We start from the raw sequence: 18,203 nt of genomic DNA, 5'->3' as shown, positions 1-18,203 counted from the left end.
TACCTCGACTTTGAGAACCTCCACCCCTACCTCCACCTCGGCCGCCATGACCTCCACCACGTCCACCACCACCACCTCCATAACCACTGTCCCCTCCATATCCTCCATAGCCACCACCACCACCTCCTCCTCCTGCGTAACCTCCACCATATCCACCGCCATATGAAGGCTGAGCAGCTTCCCCTCCGTCTTGACCGTACATCCTTTAACGATGTATCTAGGGCTTCTACTTTTTCTTATTCCTCTTCAAGAAAAAACGAGAGAGAGAGACTTAGGGCATAATAAAAATTATGTGAAATGTGTGGCAGTATCGAATAAAATAAAAAGGCCGTCTCCTGAGGCCTTTTTTTTGCTCCTTAGCCAAAAGAGGGACTAATAGTTTCCGCATTTTTTCTTCTGTGCGGTTACTCGCATACAATTCCTTGATCTAACGGTTCTGATGACTTCTGCGTGGAAAAACGATGGGCGTACATTTATTAGCATTTAGAAGGCTTGCACGCGTACTTATCGATTTTAAAATTTTAAAAATCTAAATAATTAATTTTAAAAAAAATTAATTAAATCAATTAACTTATACTTTAAAAATTGAAATAATCTAAATAGATTTTCATTTTATTCAATTGGATAGGCTTTATTATCTTTTTATATTTATATTATAAATTAATAATGTTTATACATAAATATATATTTTATATAATATATTATAACGTAATGATGGATCTTTTTGAAATTGATTAAAATAATTGAACCGAATCAAGTAATCGATTAAAATTAAAACTAAACAAATTGAACCAAATTCAATCAGTTTTAATTGATTTATTCGGTTGAAATCGATTAATCCTTACCTTTGATTATTTACTTTTGTTGAATAATTTTTAATTGGTTTTTAAATATGCTTTTACTTCCTTTCTTTACAATTGAATAATCTTCTGTCTACAACAGACTAAAAAGGTTGCATGGAAGGAATGGCATACTGCTGTGCTTTTCATGCAAGATGACTCAAACTCTTTAGGAGGAAAAGTAACACTACAAACTCAAATATGACCAAGCACAATCAAGAGGGATAACAGCAAAAGAGAAAAGGGAATGTTCAATGATCCAAATCTTTGTTGTCAGATCATCACTTTGATGCTATACTTGGATTAGAAAATCTTTTCAAATGAAAGGGTCAGAAACAACCTCAAAATGAACTGCCAATAGACAAAACTTGGAGGTCAATTTCCAATTCCCTCCGTCCTTCTCTTTCAACTGGAAATCAGAAACAAAGAAAGCTTTGGGACTGATCTAAATGGCATACATCACAAATACCACAGCAACAAGCCTGATGCAACTTTAAAAACATGGAGGATCTACTATGTGAAATACCAATAAGCATGCAAAGAGGTAGGGAATTAGCAATATTATCCGTTGAAAGAGATATGCCTCATGAATAGAAGTTGAATGAGAAGTTTGTAGCTCAACAAAGAATCTGCAGTTACCAACCGACGGATCAACAGTGGTGATGAGACCAAACCCCCCAAAATCACAGCTGTCTGCCCTTTGATCATGCTGCTGGTAGTAGCTATTAAATGCATATGATATATTACCAGGCCAACTGATATTGGAACAGGAACCACCAGGAGACAGCACAGTACAATCAGACACAGAACACGCCTCCAAAGCACTTGCAGTTGCATTAGACAAATCTTTGTTATTGTTTACAACACACCATTTTGAAGGAAGGTATTCAACAAATTGAGCATTCACAAGGTTTTTTGAACCCTGGCCAAAGTTAACATGGTACTTGGCTTGGCCATCAAACGTGAACACACCCCAATGTCTTTCAAAATTTCCAGAGGTTATGCTTCGCTGGTCCTCATCTAAGAGGCTAAATATGAATGTTTCTATTGGTGGATTCTTAGGTCTGAGCGGAGTTCCAGTCTTGCTATGAAGGTGATCAATGAGGCCTTTCATAAATGTCTCAGCAACAGATGTGGTTGCATTGGCTGCTCCATCAGTAGGCCAACCAATGCGTGCAACAACTATATCCATTTCTGGAAACCCAATCTTTGATAATGCAGTAACAAGGGTATCGTAGCTTAAGTCAAAGCTGTTTTTGTATGTTCTATGGCTGTCATTATGAGGGCGCACATTTTCTTTGAAAAGAGAAAAGTCGAGGGATATGTTCTTGCTCTGTTGGAAACTTATAAACGGAGAAATAGTCACAAAGAAAGGAGAGTGATATTTGCTGAGAAATGTCAGTAGTTCGATCATGGTTTTGTTGAGGTCAGCCCTGAAGTGTCCTTTTGAAGGCAGGCTGGATTCTGCCATGAAGGTATCAAAACTACATGGAACAACAACTTTAACTTCGCTTGCCAAGTTTGCTTTTGTTAAAGCTGCTTGGATGTTCATGGCTGCTCCAATGACAAAAGGGTGAAATTGCTCACCATAACTTTGGAGAAATGGTTCATCTCCAACAGCAACATACCTACAATAGGTCCACTCAGACATACACACAGAAAAAGAAAAACTCTAAAGCAAAATCTATTATATTAAAAGGAAAAAAGAGCTTTACTCAGGAAAAAATTATCCCAATCCATAACGATCAGACAAAATTTTACCACTAGCTATGAGAAGTAAACCCTCAAAACAGGTGGAGTTACTCTTGAAGACAAAATGATTAAGAAATAACACATAATCACAAATACTTTGCATCACTATGTTGTTTGAGATGGTCATTTATTCACAAAATCATTGGACTGAACAAAGATATTGGTCTGTCCTTGTGTTTCATTGCCGTTTGACGTTCTAGCAGGAAAAAAAAAATCCCAATGCCAAACCATAGAAGTCTGATAGAACTTAAATATGTTTGTAATGAAGAAGAGAATTTTGGTGCTGAAGACATAGATATGTAGTGACCAAGCTAATAGGAAGAATCTTAATCATCAAAGACAAACCCGATGATCAAATTTCAAGCGCACAGCAGAATCTTTAGCGGCTTCTCTAGTGTTTCAAACCCTAACATCAAAAATTAAATGAAGATCCTAATGCCCAAACAAGAAAAATGCATGCCCCATTATCAAAAACAGAAACAAATATATGCCTCAAAACCAAACCATGGATTGAAGTCTAAATCCGAGAAGCAAAAGAACCAAGCAGGGGGAGCAAGAAACATACTCAATCCGAACTCCAGCTCGACCATGAGAAAAGTAGCGGGTGACATTATCATGGACCCAACTCTCAGCAGCTTTCCTGGAGGAGTTGAGAGCTTTGAGCATGGAATTAGGGATGCCCACGGTGACAGCAATGTTGGAGCCAGAGAGCGCTTGCAGCACGAGCGGCTCGGCATCAAAGAGCTTGACTTTGGAGACGTTGTTGGACTTCAAGAGCTCCACCACCTTGGTGCCGGAGAGGGTGGGAAGACATGGCACCCCAGTTGACCCCAATCGCTCCAGCTGTAGACCCAAGGAGGCATGGAAATGTGAGGACCAGGAGGAGTATTAGGAAGAGATTTTGAGGCAGCATACGAGTGTATTGAAAAAAGCTTTTGGGTTTTTGGTTGGTGGAGTGAAGAAGAAATGGGTGTGCTCTGTTTTTCTTGGTGGGCTTTTCGCTTTCAAGAAATAAAGGTGGCTCTCGCAACCATGAATGCCAGTCTGCAACCTGTCTCCATTTGCCTTTTAGGATTGTTTTTACTTTGCCCTTTTTAGCTGCATGTACTTTCTGTATTTTTCTTTTGGGTTTTGATTAATGTCATTTTCAGTATTTTTTTTTCTTTTTTTCAGATTTTTTCAAGAAATGTATCCTCTTTTTAACAAATAATTTTAAATTCTTTTTTACCAAAGTTACTTATCAAAAAATTTTAATTTTAATTTTAATTTTTTAAATATTATGCATCAATTACCGAATCAAAATACATACACGTAAAATTTTATATTTCAATTCTTGTCTATTTTTTTGTTTATTTTCTCATTTTATAATGTCTTAAAATGAGAAGTGTTTTCTTCTATTTTTATGATTTTTATATTAAAATAATTGAAAAATAAAAATAATTATTTTCTATTTCTTAGTACCTTTTATTTTAAAAGCCTTAAAAGGACTTTTTTTTAAATCAATTTTCCCTCCTTTTTTTATATACTTTTTCAAATATTCAATGTGTGCCAACCACCTTGGTTGAATGCATTAATTTCAATCCTCCATTGCTTTAAGAGAGAGACGACTTCACTTGATTTGACTCAACATTTGACAACCTAAGAATTATATAGTTACTTGTCAAAGTAGATAATTGGCATTTGTTAGGAGAAAGAGATAAAAGAAGAGAAGGCATAAGACAAATGGGCAATACCTTTTTACATACAAATCTTAAGGAAAAAGAATAGGGAAAAGGGTATTTAGGAATGATTTGAAATACCGTACAAAATAACAAACAAAATGAGTGCATTTAAAAGAAGAAAAGGAGAGTCTAAATAGTTTTCACTTCGTATCATTTGATAAACTTGACTAAAGTTAGAATTTTTACAAATTTTTAATGATTATATATATATAGAATGTATATAAGTACTAATTAATGATTTGATCTTATTTAAAAAAATTAGTAAGGTAAAAAATCATTTTAAGTAATTGGATTCTAAAGTCCAAATGTTGCAATGGAAAATTGAATTTATACTTAAAAATTAATTGTACTTTCTTGTTTTTGTTTTAAAATTCATTAAACTTAAAAACGATTTTGTCTTGAATATTTAGATTTGAAACGTCTAAAAGATTTTAAATTTTAATTATTAAAAATATTCTTTCATATTTTTTATGGAAATATGAAGCACAGAAAAAAAATAAAAAGCTTATACCAATTGATTTTTTTTAAAATAAAATAAATTAATTTCTTTTACTTTTGATTGTAATTATAAATAAGTTTATTAATTTTCAAATGAATACTCTTTTTCAAAATAATATTTTGATATATAAATTATGTTATTAATCAATTATTAATATTTTTATTAATTTTAAAAAATATTATTATATAAATTATGATTTTAAATTTTTAATTTTTTCTTTTTTTAAAAATAAAAATCTCCACTGACCACTCGTGATTGGTGACACTCTCCAACGGAGCTGACGGTGCTCTCCAAGGAGATTCAGTTACGGGGTAACGTAAAGTAGCATCGCCGACCAACTTGATAAGAAAGAAAAAGGACAAAAATAAAGATATTTTAGGATTTTTTATCATTTATGAAATAAAACTAATATAAGAAAAATAAAAATAAAAAACTTGAAAAAATATCTGAATTTTGAAATGGGAATACACTTTGTTAAATAAAAAACATCCAAAATTAGCAAAATCACTATCTTCAAGGAAACTGGAGCTTGGGTCACGCGGACCACGAGCCAGCCACGCGCCCTCTCTACTTTAATCAATCCTAACCATCCACATATTTCATCATCAACGGTCACGAATTCCCCTAGCCACCTAGATATATCCTCCCCACCGCATTCACTCTGCCACCTTCGTCGCTTCATCTCCATTTCCCCATCCATTCAATCTCTTCCTGGAAACAAAAATGCTTCTAACCAAATCTTGTTCTTTCTCTGTTTCTTCTTCATTCTTGCGAAGAGAGAATGTCGGTTTATCTCGTCCGTGTTCTTCGTTGAAGTACTCAAACGGGTTGATCCATGCTGTGAAGTATCCACAGAGGAAGGATGGTGGTGTTGGGGGTGTCGTTTTGGCTTCAAAAGAGGCTAACAATAGACCCGTTTTGGACGTAGTGTTCGAGCCATTCGAAGAAGTGAAGAAAGATCTTCTTCTTGTCCCTACTGTCCCACAAGCCTCTCTCGCTCGCCATAAGTACACAGGCCAGTGCGAGACTGCCATTAATGAACAGATCAAGTCAGTTTTTCCATGACCCTTTCCTTAGCTCTGTACTTCCTTTTCTTATTCTAATCCTTCTGTTTCTTGCAATGTTTTCATTTCCATGAAAACCACGGAGTGCCCAAAGATTGAAAATGAAAAGTAATCTGCCGCATGCATTCCTTTTCATAAATCCTTTTGGTATTTTTGTCTCTTTGAATCTGTCAATATTTTTAATCAGTGGAAGAAAAAATGATGGGGGTCTCTTTATTTGTTGAAGATTCTTCTCATAATCACAAAATAAAAGGTTTCTGTTTACTTAATCAGTGTGGAGTACAGTGTCTCTTATGTGTATCACGCCATGTACGCCTATTTCGACAGAGACAATGTTGCTCTCAAGGGCTGTGCCAAGTAATGTGTTGTAAACCCAAAATCTCCCGGATATATTTGGCTCTTCTATATACCATTTGTTCAGTCTTAGGTAGTCCATCTTTGTGATTACAGATTCTTCAAGGATTCAAGTGTTGAAGAAAGGCAGCATGCTGAGAAGTTGATGGAATACCAGGTGAATGTTGCTGTGCATCATATTCGTTTAACTTGTAAACCTTTCCTGTCTCATCATGCCTTAACTCATTCTGTGCTCATTATCAGAACAAACGAGGAGGAAAAGTTCAGCTGCAGTCCATTCTGTTGCCCCTATCAGAATTTGATCATGCTGAGAAAGGCGATGCACTTTATGGTTAGTTTTGTGTTTTGGGCATTGATAAATGATTTAGGTGTACATGAATCCGTGAAATTTTGCAAATGAACAACTCTTGTTCCGATGTTGTGAACTTGTGGTAGCACTGTGCTTGCTTGACTGCATATGAATTTCCCTGCTCTCTTTGGATGAATAAAATAGCATATACCCAAAAAAAATGTACATAAGAATTTGATTTCTACAGATGATACAGCATGTAGATAGCATGGATGAAATCATCAACCCAAACCACAATTTATTGCAGTAGTACAGTAATGAAAGCACTCATTCAAGATAAGACACCTGGGGAGTGGGGGGAGGGGGGAGGGGGAAGGGGGGAAGAAGTTTTTACACATTGTGAGCTCAGCACTTCTGTGCCCTTGCATTCAAGTCTTTAACAGACAGTGCTGCATGACTGCCATTCATATGCAAAGAGGCCCATACAAGAATTTGTATGATTAACTTGATGAAATTGATATGCCTCGATGTCAATCTTTGGCTTCCTTAATTACTGCAGTTCTTTTCAAGTTGTTTTATCTTGCTCCTCTTTGGTACTAATGTCTTACAATTTTTGTTTCAGCAATGGAACTTGCATTGTCCCTGGAAAAGTTGAACAATGAGAAGCTTCTAAATTTACACAAAGTACGTCTCTTTTTCTCTCTTGAACCCAAAGATAAATTTCATTTTGCCTTTGCAACTTTCAAATAGAATCATCAGTAGTGTTTTTCATGGAACTTATCACATGAAGCATATATAATTAAATTACATTCTTAATCTTACAGATGGCTAATGAAGTAAACGATGTGCATCTGCTAGACTTCATCGAATCCGAATTCTTGACTGAACAGGTGAAGTAACCACTCAGACTTCTGCTTCTTCCTTAGAAGAATATCATTCTTCAGTCATCCGGTTATATTAGTTTTGCTTACATTGAACCAATTTCTATCTTCCAATTAGGTTGAATCCATTGAGAAACTCTCACAATATGTCTCTCAGTTGCGGAGGGTGGGCACAGGACATGGTAATTCTTAATTGCGTTGTTTCACATCATAATACAATTTGAAGAAATCATTTACATCATGCCTAAACACATAATTAAGGTGAACCCAGAGTTCAGTTTTCCACTGACTTCAAATTCTATTGCATTCATGGTGTTGCAGGTGTTTGGCACTTTGATCAGATGCTCAGCCATGATCTGTTGGCTGCATGATGAAGAATTACAGAATAAACTTTAGTACCATATCAGTTTTCCCTCCCCACTTAACTTTCCGCATGTGAGAGTGAACTTCCTGAAGTACCTATGTTGGTTATGTTTGGTAATAGATTTTATGATGCTTTCCCAAAGATAGTTCTTAATGAAAAAACAAAAGGCCATTTCTGTATGGTACTATATCATACAATTACATGGATCTGGAGATAAACTAACAGAATTGATAAAAATTTACAATGTTCATTTCATAAAATATTTCAATTTCCTTACGTTTATTTACGAATCTACGAATTCGCAAGATATTTCAATTTCGTTATTTTTTATCTACAAATCAATGATATTGAAAATATAATAACAAAAAATTCAATCAAAATTTAAGTAAGGTGACAATTTTCACCTTAATATCTATATTCTCTTAAAATATTTTTAATGTTTTAAAAATCTTAAATAATATTCTTGAAAAATAAAAATCATTAAAGCTTTCTCATATTAAAAAAATTAAAAGTACACCAGAAACAAATTTATTTACTCCAACAAGAAAAGAAAATCATGGGTAACGGGCCACGGCCCATTATACAGGAAAAGGCCAATTCAACAAGAGAATCTGACACCTTTTATCGACGGCCTTTAACTTAAAACAGACGGAAAAGCCGAAAAGAAAGAAAATATCGCTAGCTTTCAACACTGCATCAACAGTCACTCAATCTCCAGTGCCAGAGCAGCTAAGAGAATCGGTTTAGAGATGTCGACACAGAGGGAGGTAGTGTGCGTAACCGGAGCCAGTGGCAGCATCGGCTCTTGGCTCGTCAAACTCCTCCTGGCTCGCGGCTACACCGTCCACGGGACCGTCAAAAATCTCAGTTACTTCATTTTCATCGTTTTTTTTTCCCGAATGTTCTTCATTTTCCAAGCCTTCCGATGAGGAATTGAAGCTAATTTCATTTTCTTCGCCTTTTTCCCTGTTGCAGAGGATGAGAAAGAAACGAAGCATCTGGAATCTCTAGAAGGAGCGGAGTCACGTCTCCGCCTCTTCCAGATCGATCTCCTCGATTATGATTCGATCGCCGCCGCGATCAACGGCTGTGCTGGTGTCTTCCACCTCGCCTCTCCCTGCATCGTCGACCGAGTTCACGACCCTCAGGCATCCGCGCGCTCGCTTAACTAATTATATTATTTTTTCAAATATTAGCTGTAGGAGATTATAGTTACTCTTATGTTTGTTTAACAGAAGGAGCTTTTGGATCCTGCAATTAAAGGAACGCTCAATGTACTGACAGCTGCCAAAGAGCTCTGTGTTAAGCGCGTGGTCGTCACGTCTTCCATCTCCGCCATTACGCCCAGCCCGAACTGGCCAGCAGATAAGATCAAAGCAGAGGATTGTTGGTCTGATATCGAGTACTGCAAGCACAATGAAGTAAGTTTTTTGTTTCTCTTATATGGCTATGTTGTTATGGAACCTTGTAAGGAAACAATGGGGCTGATCAAAAATGGATTTTGGTCATTGTTGGTTGAGCTAGTTATGGTATTCAATTTCTAAAACACTAGCTGAGAAGGCGGCATGGGAATTCTCCAAGGAGAAAGGTTTGGATGTGGTGGTGGTTAATCCGGGCACCGTGCTGGGCCCTAATATTCCTCCAACCCTTAATGCTAGCATGTTGTTGTTCTTACGCCTTCTGCAAGGTAATATTTTTCTCAAGCTACATTGTTATTAGTTGCATTTTCTGTTCAAATGGGCAGAATTGAATAAGATTCTGTAAGGTCTATGTGTTGCATTTGATCAATCTCAAAATTCATCTCTCTAGATAGATGGAATGAATTTTGTGCTCTTAGCTTGCCAATTGATTTTGACAGAGTCCCTATTAGTTTGGTTTTTGTTAATGTAAGAAATTGGATTAGACCTTATTTGTTTGAAGCTTCATTGTCAATTGGTGTGAAACTTTTACTGCTTGTCGGAGGCCAGGTTGCTCGCTGTATCTTTGGATGCTGAGTGACATATTAGTCCACCATTTTGCACCATATCTGGAAAAAGTACCATTAGCATGAGATGCAAATTAACTTCTTGTTAAAAGAATAAGCTGTTATCATGCATCAAACAACAAGCATGGGGAATGTTTGAGACCAACGTGCAGTTTTGTAGTTTACCTTACTTTTGTGGTAAAAGTCTTGCCAATTCTGATCATCTGATTGAGGCCTGAAATAAATGTTCACATTGAATCATAACTTGCAAGTATCGGATGCTGTCTGTAAAGATTTGTGCTGGGGAGTCTCCATTTAATTCATCACTTTTCACTAGTTTGTTTTCCTCTTCTTTGAAGCTGGAATATGAAAAATGATTCTCTTGTTGCAGGCTGCACAGACACATATCAGGACATTTTCATGGGATCTGTCCATTTCAAAGATGTTGCCTTAGCACACATCTTGGTGTATGAGAACTCATCAGCAACCGGAAGGCACTTGTGTGTCGAAGCTATATCTCATTATGGTGACTTCGTCGCCAAGGTTGCTGAACTTTACCCTGAATATAACGTGCCCAGGTAACGACGTCATGCTTCATGCACCTATAAAATCAATGGCACATGTGTATCTTTCTTCAAATTTTCCAATAGTATCACTACCTCTAAATCCTTACTTACTTGCATCTTGGTGTAGTTTGCCGAGGGACACTCAACCTGGACTGTTGAGGGCTAAGAATGGATCTCAAAAGCTGATGGACTTGGGGTTGGAATTCCTTCCCATGGAGCAGATCATCAAGGATGCTGTTGAAAGTTTGAAAAGCAAGGACTTAATTTCATGAAATGTAGCTTCTGAGCTGATAGCCCGTGTTGTATAATTAAAGAGTGAAAGACCTGTGTGAATAGTTTCAGGAGGAGAGACAGTAAGTTGTAACAATAACTCTTAAAGACATATCTGGTAGGAAAGATGGTTACTTATCCATAAATCCCAGATTCCACAAGGCAAACTATTAACCTTCTATTTTTCCATTGTTCGATTTTTAACTCGTATCATACCTGTTTTATAAGGTAGAGAAACACATTTCTCTCCCTTAGCTAACAAAAATATTTTTACCGTGATATTATAAAAATATCAATAAAAAATATATTTGCAAGGAAGGATCGAGGAACAGGTAAGTAGCGGAAGGAGGTGAAAAATTTATTCTCGGAAAATTATTTTACTCTCGTAGGGGATGTAAAAGAATTCTTTTGGATCAACAAGTTTAATTTCGTTTTATAATATTTGCTTCCAAACATGATATAATATTGGAAAGCACTTTGGAAAAACATTTTTGGCACAATTGGTATGGGGAATAACTAAGCCATTCCCCACTTAATTCTTTTTTCATTTTTATTCTTCTCATTTGGTTGGTTTTTGAGGTGAGGAATAATCATTCCAAATAATGGTTATTCCTCAAAATAATCATGTATTTACTATTTTAAGACTGTTCTTATCGACCAAATATCAAAATGAATTATAATAATAATTTTTATTTTATTTTATTTTATAAATTAAATTACATAATAATTATTATATTTTAGTTTTTTATTCTATTTTCATAAAATAATTATATTTTTTTATTCTATTCCAATCCGGTAATCAAAACGTGCCGTTTATAGGAAAATGCAGGGCCTTTTGTAATTTAGTACACGAAAGAATCTATGGCAAATATTAGCCGTTCTGACTGGTGGCGGGAGCAACGGATTCGCGCTCTGCTACAGCTCCTATGTTAAAAAGAAGAAGTAGAAGGAAAAAAGACTCATCGACCCTGAAAAAGAATAACTAAAATTCAGTCTTTGGATCTTGCGGTCTTTGCTTTTCCCTCAATGGCAGCTTCTCGACTAGCGGTTGCCCTTTCTTTGTTATGTTGCCTCTTCTTGCTCTGCCCATTTTCTTCAGCTTCCGAGATTACCCTTCCTTCCGATTCACACAAAGTGTCCTTGACTTTATACTACGAATCCCTGTGTCCGTACAGCGCCAATTTCATCATCAATTACCTAGTTAAGCTCTTCGAAGATGATCTGTTGTCGATCGTCGATCTCCGCCTCGTTCCTTGGGGAAACGCCAAACTCAAAGGCAACGACACCTTTGCTTGCCAGGTCTATTTTTATTACATTCGACTGTTTTTTCTTTTTTCTAAATTCGATAGAGATTTTCAACTGGGCTTTTGGTTTATTGTTTTTTCCCAGAAAAAAGGGGCAATGATTTGTTTGCATCTACTCTTCAGCCGTAAAGCTTTCCCTTTTTCTTTTATTGCAGCATGGTCCTGGTGAATGCTTGTTGAACACTATTGAAGCTTGTGCGATTGATGCCTGGCCTCAACTGGTAAATTTTTCCATGTTCTCACCGTGTTTTATAGTTGACTTCGCCTCAAAGTTTAAAACCCTTATTAGGATATGTTGAACTAATTGGAGATTTACTTCTTCGTGATTCCAACCTGTGAAATATGTAATAAGCGTTATGTTAAGGGGAGGATGTTGTGATGCAGAATGACCATTTCCCTTTTATCTATTGCGTTGAGACGTTGGTGTATGAGCGCAAGTACCTTGAATGGGAATCGTGCTATGGGAAATTGGGGTTGGATTCAAAGCCCATCTCAGATTGCTATAGCAATGGACTTGGGCTAAAGGTTAGTCTCTACTCTCTATGCTACAATTTGGCAGTGTTCGTTCATGTGATGTGAGCTGTATTTTGTTAGTCCTGTCAGTAGAATATTCTGTCAAAGTATATGTTTGTATTCACGTTTTATTCAACTAAACAGTTGAGATAGATGAATGTTTCTAAAGTGTATCCTGGTGCATGCATTAATTAGCCTTACAGAAGTTGAGCAAGGATCCACAACTTTGACTTGTAAGCTTATGATACTTTGATTTGAGATTTAAGGTGCATATGGGAAAGTGCTTCTTCATGATGCCAATATCCGTAATAGATAGACATCTGTGATTCTTTTGTTGTCGAACTGATTTTAGAGACGTAGCAATAACAGGCTGTTGTCTTATTTCCTGTCGTGATTTTATCTACCTGAAGAAACTTTGTACCAGAAGAAAAATGTTTCTGCTTTGCTGATTCCTATGAGGAACTCTGCTATTTGTTATGTGATTGTGTGCAAGTCATCATTGGAACAGAAAAAGAAGAAAGGCATAAATGAAATTTGGCCGGCTAGACTGAGTCAAAGTATAAAGAGGAATAGAAAGGACTAAGCACTGCTCAGCTGTACAATTGTTATGATCTTTAATGTTATTGTCTCTTCTAATAATTTGCTTTCATGTATTAACTCTTGAATTATGGATATTTTGACTGTGAATGAATGGTAAGCGAATAACTTCACAAGCACCTGCTATTATGTGTAGAAAACTACCACTAATAAGACTGGACTATTAGTGTGCTTAGAAGATATTATTCTAATTTTCAGAGAGTAGGTTGTTTGTCTTCCTTATGGACAATACGTTGCTCATGCTCATAATTTTAGGCATACCATGTCATAGTTTATGTCATGTTGACCAACTTCAACTATTTTTTGTTATGTTCTTTCACCTCTTCTGTTGTTTTCTTTACTTTATCATGTCAAAACATTTTATACCATGCATAATAAATTGGCTTAATAAGGAATTGTTATCTTTATGCAGCTTGAACTACAATATGCAGCTGAAACTAATGCCCTCGAACCTCCTCATACATATGTGCCTTGGGTTGTTGTGGATGGACAGCCACTTTATGAGGTTCGTTCCCTTCACTATCAGATCAATAGAAATGTATAACACTGCAACCCAGCTTCATTTTATCAATCCCAGGGCATTAGATGATCCCAATTATCTTGTCCATTGCTCAAATGTAGGATTTTGAACAATGCCAATATTGATCGTTATTCAATAAAAGGATGTAATATCTCTGGTTGCAGGACTATGAAAACTATATAAGCTATGTGTGCAAGGCTTATAAAGGTGCTGCTGTGCCCAAGCCTTGCAGTGGACTATCCTTCAATCGAATCTATGGTGAAAAATTAATCCATCCAGTATGCTATAAGGAGATACCAGCACCAACATTATTGTCAAGAACCATATCGTCTGTGATATCGTGGATATGGAAGATGGCGACTTCTATGTAATTGCTTTCCGTTTTATACATAATGCATAAATGTCCTAATATACTTTGCTGTTGCTATTTGATTGGATTCTAGTTAGATTGTTAATGTATATCGTCAGTGCAGTTTTTGCACTAGGACTGAACTGCATGTAATGTGGACTTTGATAAACCACTTATCATGACAGATCATCTGCAAAATACTATGTGTGTTGAAGGCACCTCTCAAGAAAACTGTTCTATTCCTTCTGCGTGAGAAAGCAAGTTTTGATGGTAGGTAAATCCCCCAGCCGCAGTTGTCGATATGTCCGAGTGGTTAAGGAGACAGACTCGAAATCTGTTGGGCCCTGCCTGCGTAGGTTCGAATCCTGCTGTCGACGACTAAAAACCATTTTGGGTTCTAGAGCAAAGCACATATTGGAGCTCTCCTCTCCTATGTAAATCATGACATGACGGCCCAACCCCATCAATTAGTGGGTTGTTTTCCTGGTTCCAAACCTCTGGGACCTCATGTTAAAACCAAGACAGCCCAACACACCCCTTCTCATGGCCCATGCTTTAACTTTAATGGACCACTTCCTTTCCCATTAGATCTTGATACATCAATTCTAGCTTCGGAACGAACTGTCAACACTCAAACAAGAAATGAGGAAAAATAAGATATAAACAGAATGTAGACAAAGTGATCACGGGGGCAAATATTGATTGTAACTCGTGATAATTAGGTTAAGGGGCACATGGAAATTTTTTGCAGTTAGTCAAAATGATCATGTAATCATGTGGGAGCCATTAGCCATTACCCATTCTCTCTACCTTTTCCTAGTTTTGTCCTCTTGTTCATATTTAGACAAATCTTTTGTCCGGGAACTGATCCTTCCATTGCATGTCCTAAGCACGTCTTCCTTTCTTTCTCTGTAAAAGCAAAAACAGGGTAATTAGGTTAAAGGCAAAGCCGGAGGGAAAAGAATAAAGGAGGCGGGAAGTGAGGATAAGAAAAGAGAGCAAAGGCCAGAGAGACCAAGACTATCATCATCATCATCATCACCACCATCATCAACATGCACCGTTTTTGTCAGAGAAATCTACGCCCCTGATATGCTGTCGGCGACCAAAACAACAGGTTTTCAAACCGGCAGGGACCCACACGTACTGTCCTACTCGCTCGCATTTGCATTTGCATTTTCCTTTCTTTCATCTTCCAATCTTTCTTGGGCTTTGGCTTTACTGCTTTTGCTTCCCCTCGTCAGACTTCTCTCCTCTCTCTCTGCTGTACGAAGGGTCCACCTCGCTCGTTACTTGCTTACCTTCAATTCAATGCAAAAACATTTTAAGCCCCAAACCCCTTCTTCTCTTGTAGATTATAGCCCTCTGCCTCCCAATTCTCCTCCGACCAACACCCCATTTTGCCTAACCATTTCTTCTCAAAATCAAAAACCTATATGCTTTATACACTATAATATATATGCCGTATCAGTCAATCTCGATTTAACTCCTAACGACGCTGACAGTGTTTGATTCATTGACAATAAAATGAATTTTTACGTTCACTATTCATTGAATATAAATTTATGGAACCTAAAATATCATTTAAAACTTCACCAAACTGAGGTAACGCAAGAGAGAAAGACAAAAGAAAGCTGAGAATATATATAAAAGGAGTATAAATACGGTGGTGGCTCACAAATCTTTGTACATTAAAAAATGCTCCTTTCAATAAAGATCAATATATATATATATATATATATATATTTCCCTTATAAAAAATCAAGAAGCTGATCGAAGCAACGAGAGAGAGAGGGAAAGCAGACAAATTTGCATCGGATCCTCTTAATATCCCACCGCAACGCCGTGGCATCCACGACAAATCACATACCATAAAATTCATTTTCTATAATAGCGGCTTTGCGAACGCTGAGGGAACAGACGACGTTGCGGCTCAGCATTTAATTTTCTTCAACTGTAGGCGCGCATGGATCAAAAGAGAAGCGTGAAATTATTAAGTAAAATAAAAGTATTAACCTCTACAAATCAAAATTAATCGAATTTGATTATTTCAATTCGATTTTTTCGATTCCGATATTTATCGGTTAAGCAAAAGTAATTGAATGGATTGAATAATTGTTCATTGATAAATCAGTCTCGATTTTTTTTATTTTTAATATATAATTATATTTATAAAGCTTAGTTAAATTCTTTTTAAAAATTTTAAAATTAAATTGACGAAATCATCCGAATCCAATACTCAACTTTAAAGCAAGTGGGCACAAGTTTAATTATTGAAATTTTCTTTTAAAAACAAAAGCGTCATCAATCACTTGTGAGAAGTTAATTGACATGAATTAATCGGTAAAAATAGAAATTAATCAAATTTGATTATTTCGATTTTGACATTAAAGAGGATAAGAATTATTAAGCTATTTCAATCAATTCATGATGTCCAAAATTTTTAATCCAATCATTTGAAAAATTAATCGTTAATAATATATTTTATATAAATATAATTAATAATTAAAATCGATCAAATCAATAAAAATAAATCAATTTGGATTAATTTTGATTTTAAAATCAAAGTGATCGAACCGTCAAATTCTCTTCTAGAAGCAAAGGCGTCATCAATCATTTGTGGGAACAGCTAAGCTTTTATTTGTTTGCATTATCTGATTTGTTTATTAATACAAGGGATCTGGGATTTACCTTTCCCTAACATTGTTCTTGGATAACATACGCAACTCAGCCCAATCTGACAATTGTTTACCCAATCCCTTTTAAGGCTTTCTTTTTCCTTCCTTTTCATGCACTAATTAATTCCTCCATTTGCTGAGTCAGTGGCGAGTGACAACCGAGTCATCACTTATTCCTTTGGCAACCCAAAGGGGGAACAACTTCCAATGGATGTGCGTTAATCTGATGTCTTAATCAACTTTTCTACAATCTTGTTAACTTTATATATAATATATATATGAATATAATCAAGTATTAATTCTATTTTAATAGTGTATATTTCAACTTTAATGATATGTATTTTGTATGTTGAAAGATTAAATAATTGTGACACGAGTGACTTTTAATGATAATAATGATATTTTTTTACTTTTAATTTTTATGCATATGTAACAAAATTTCATTAGATATAAACATTGAATTCCGGGGAACGTGATTCCTCGGAAGGAGGCAATGGATCGAGGAAAAAACAACATATATAAATTAAGAGTTACTCTGAAATAATAATAATTAATAATTATTATTAATATAAGAGATTGTGTAGGTAAGTAATTGACATCAACCTTCGTTTTCATCCAATAACACCAAGAGTTGATGAATTTATTATTTACAGGGTAATATGAATCCATAAGGAAAACAATTTTCTATGCTCTGATGGAAGGAGGAGCAAGGTCGTGATCAAGTCAAGTGGGGAATAGATTTTTTTAGATTATGAAATGGGAGTTTTATTTCCTAAATTAAAATTACAGGAATATTAAAAAAGAAATCGATTCAATTTCTTAGAGAATAAAATTTTTCGATTCGTATATGAAGGTTTGATTTACTAATTAATACATAATTTACTGCTTAAAAAATAAAATTCAAATCTTCTTTAATTAAACTAAAATACATTCCTTCAGCTCAGGTTTTTCTTTATTTTTTATCCTCTTGCAAATGAAAGAATGAAGAAGAAAAAGAAATAAAGAAACAATAAAGATGCCGGTGCAGCTACGTATCTTAAAAGCAAAGCTAAGTACAGCAACATTGCATCGTTGCATCAGAAGAGAAGGCCAGAGAAGGGCTCTTTCAGTGTCTTGAATCATAAATACAGAGTCAATATCTCTTAAAGACATGTATCCATACAGGGTCTTGTTGGACCCCTCTCCGCCCTTCTGCATTTTGGAAGCACTGATCTCCCACATCTAACTTAACAACACCATAATTACCGTAATTACTGTTAGGGTTTATGTCATACGTATACGTATATATGACATGTTTTAGTCAGCATAAGAATTTATTTAGATAGAGATTCATCAGGATACTAAAGGTATTTGAATGTGGATTCCTTCGAGGTCTCTTTCTTGTAACGGTTAAAAGCAAGCATGTGATTTATGATTGTACCATAAGAGGTAGAACATAAGTCTAATTTACCACATTAATATGCCTGACCATGAAATAAAAGCATCTGGTATGAAAAATCAAATCATCAATATGCATAATAATTGAATAAAGAAGTACCTTGTAATCACAGAGTAAGAAAAATAAATGAAAATGAAAGGAATCATTTAAACCCACATTGATTGACACCAGAAATTTAGAAGAGAAAAATCAAATCCCATTAGTCTATTTATTAATTTAATTTGGTACCCAAAAAAAAAAAA

The 18,203-nt window shown here is 35.7% G+C and overlaps 4 protein-coding genes and 1 non-coding gene across 5 annotated transcripts; 4 read left to right on the top strand and 1 right to left on the bottom strand.

The window, feature by feature from the left end:
* Positions 1-901: 901 nt before the first annotated feature.
* On the bottom strand, positions 902-3,641 carry LOC110412382 (O-Glycosyl hydrolases family 17 protein). The gene is given in 3 exon segments (XM_021422915.1): positions 902-2,467; positions 3,157-3,387; positions 3,389-3,641. Coding segments are annotated over 3 exon segments (1,482 nt in total). The 5' UTR covers positions 3,505-3,641; the 3' UTR covers positions 902-1,332.
* A 1,848-nt stretch (positions 3,642-5,489) lies between these two features.
* Positions 5,490-7,958, top strand: LOC110412021 (ferritin-3, chloroplastic-like). Its single transcript, XM_021422422.1, has 8 exons — positions 5,490-5,860; positions 6,149-6,232; positions 6,326-6,386; positions 6,473-6,560; positions 7,141-7,202; positions 7,343-7,408; positions 7,518-7,581; positions 7,721-7,958. The coding sequence occupies exons 1-8, from the start codon at positions 5,535-5,537 to the stop codon at positions 7,768-7,770; spliced, it is 801 nt and encodes a 266-aa protein (XP_021278097.1). The 5' UTR covers positions 5,490-5,534; the 3' UTR covers positions 7,771-7,958.
* A 461-nt stretch (positions 7,959-8,419) lies between these two features.
* LOC110412020 (NAD(P)-binding Rossmann-fold superfamily protein) lies at positions 8,420-10,708 on the top strand. Its single transcript, XM_021422421.2, has 6 exons — positions 8,420-8,630; positions 8,739-8,911; positions 8,999-9,184; positions 9,288-9,450; positions 10,118-10,304; positions 10,420-10,708. The coding sequence occupies exons 1-6, from the start codon at positions 8,513-8,515 to the stop codon at positions 10,562-10,564; spliced, it is 972 nt and encodes a 323-aa protein (XP_021278096.1). The 5' UTR covers positions 8,420-8,512; the 3' UTR covers positions 10,565-10,708.
* Positions 10,709-11,435: 727 nt separating this feature from the next.
* LOC110412334 (Thioredoxin superfamily protein) lies at positions 11,436-14,053 on the top strand. The gene is made up of 5 exons (XM_021422866.2): positions 11,436-11,861; positions 12,022-12,087; positions 12,251-12,391; positions 13,389-13,481; positions 13,661-14,053. The coding sequence occupies exons 1-5, from the start codon at positions 11,589-11,591 to the stop codon at positions 13,865-13,867; spliced, it is 780 nt and encodes a 259-aa protein (XP_021278541.1). The 5' UTR covers positions 11,436-11,588; the 3' UTR covers positions 13,868-14,053.
* Positions 14,054-14,140: 87 nt separating this feature from the next.
* Positions 14,141-14,222, top strand: TRNAS-CGA (transfer RNA serine (anticodon CGA)). The gene has a single exon. It is a non-coding gene; the product is annotated as a tRNA-Ser (tRNA).
* The last annotated feature ends 3,981 nt before the right edge of the window (positions 14,223-18,203 follow it).

Source organism: Theobroma umbraticum, unplaced genomic scaffold (genome assembly GCF_002168275.2).
Source record: "Theobroma umbraticum cultivar Fairchild unplaced genomic scaffold, ASM216827v3 scaffold_95.0, whole genome shotgun sequence".
NCBI classification, from domain to species: domain Eukaryota; kingdom Viridiplantae; phylum Streptophyta; class Magnoliopsida; order Malvales; family Malvaceae; genus Theobroma; species Theobroma umbraticum.
This window is presented reverse-complemented; position numbering and strand designations above follow the sequence as displayed.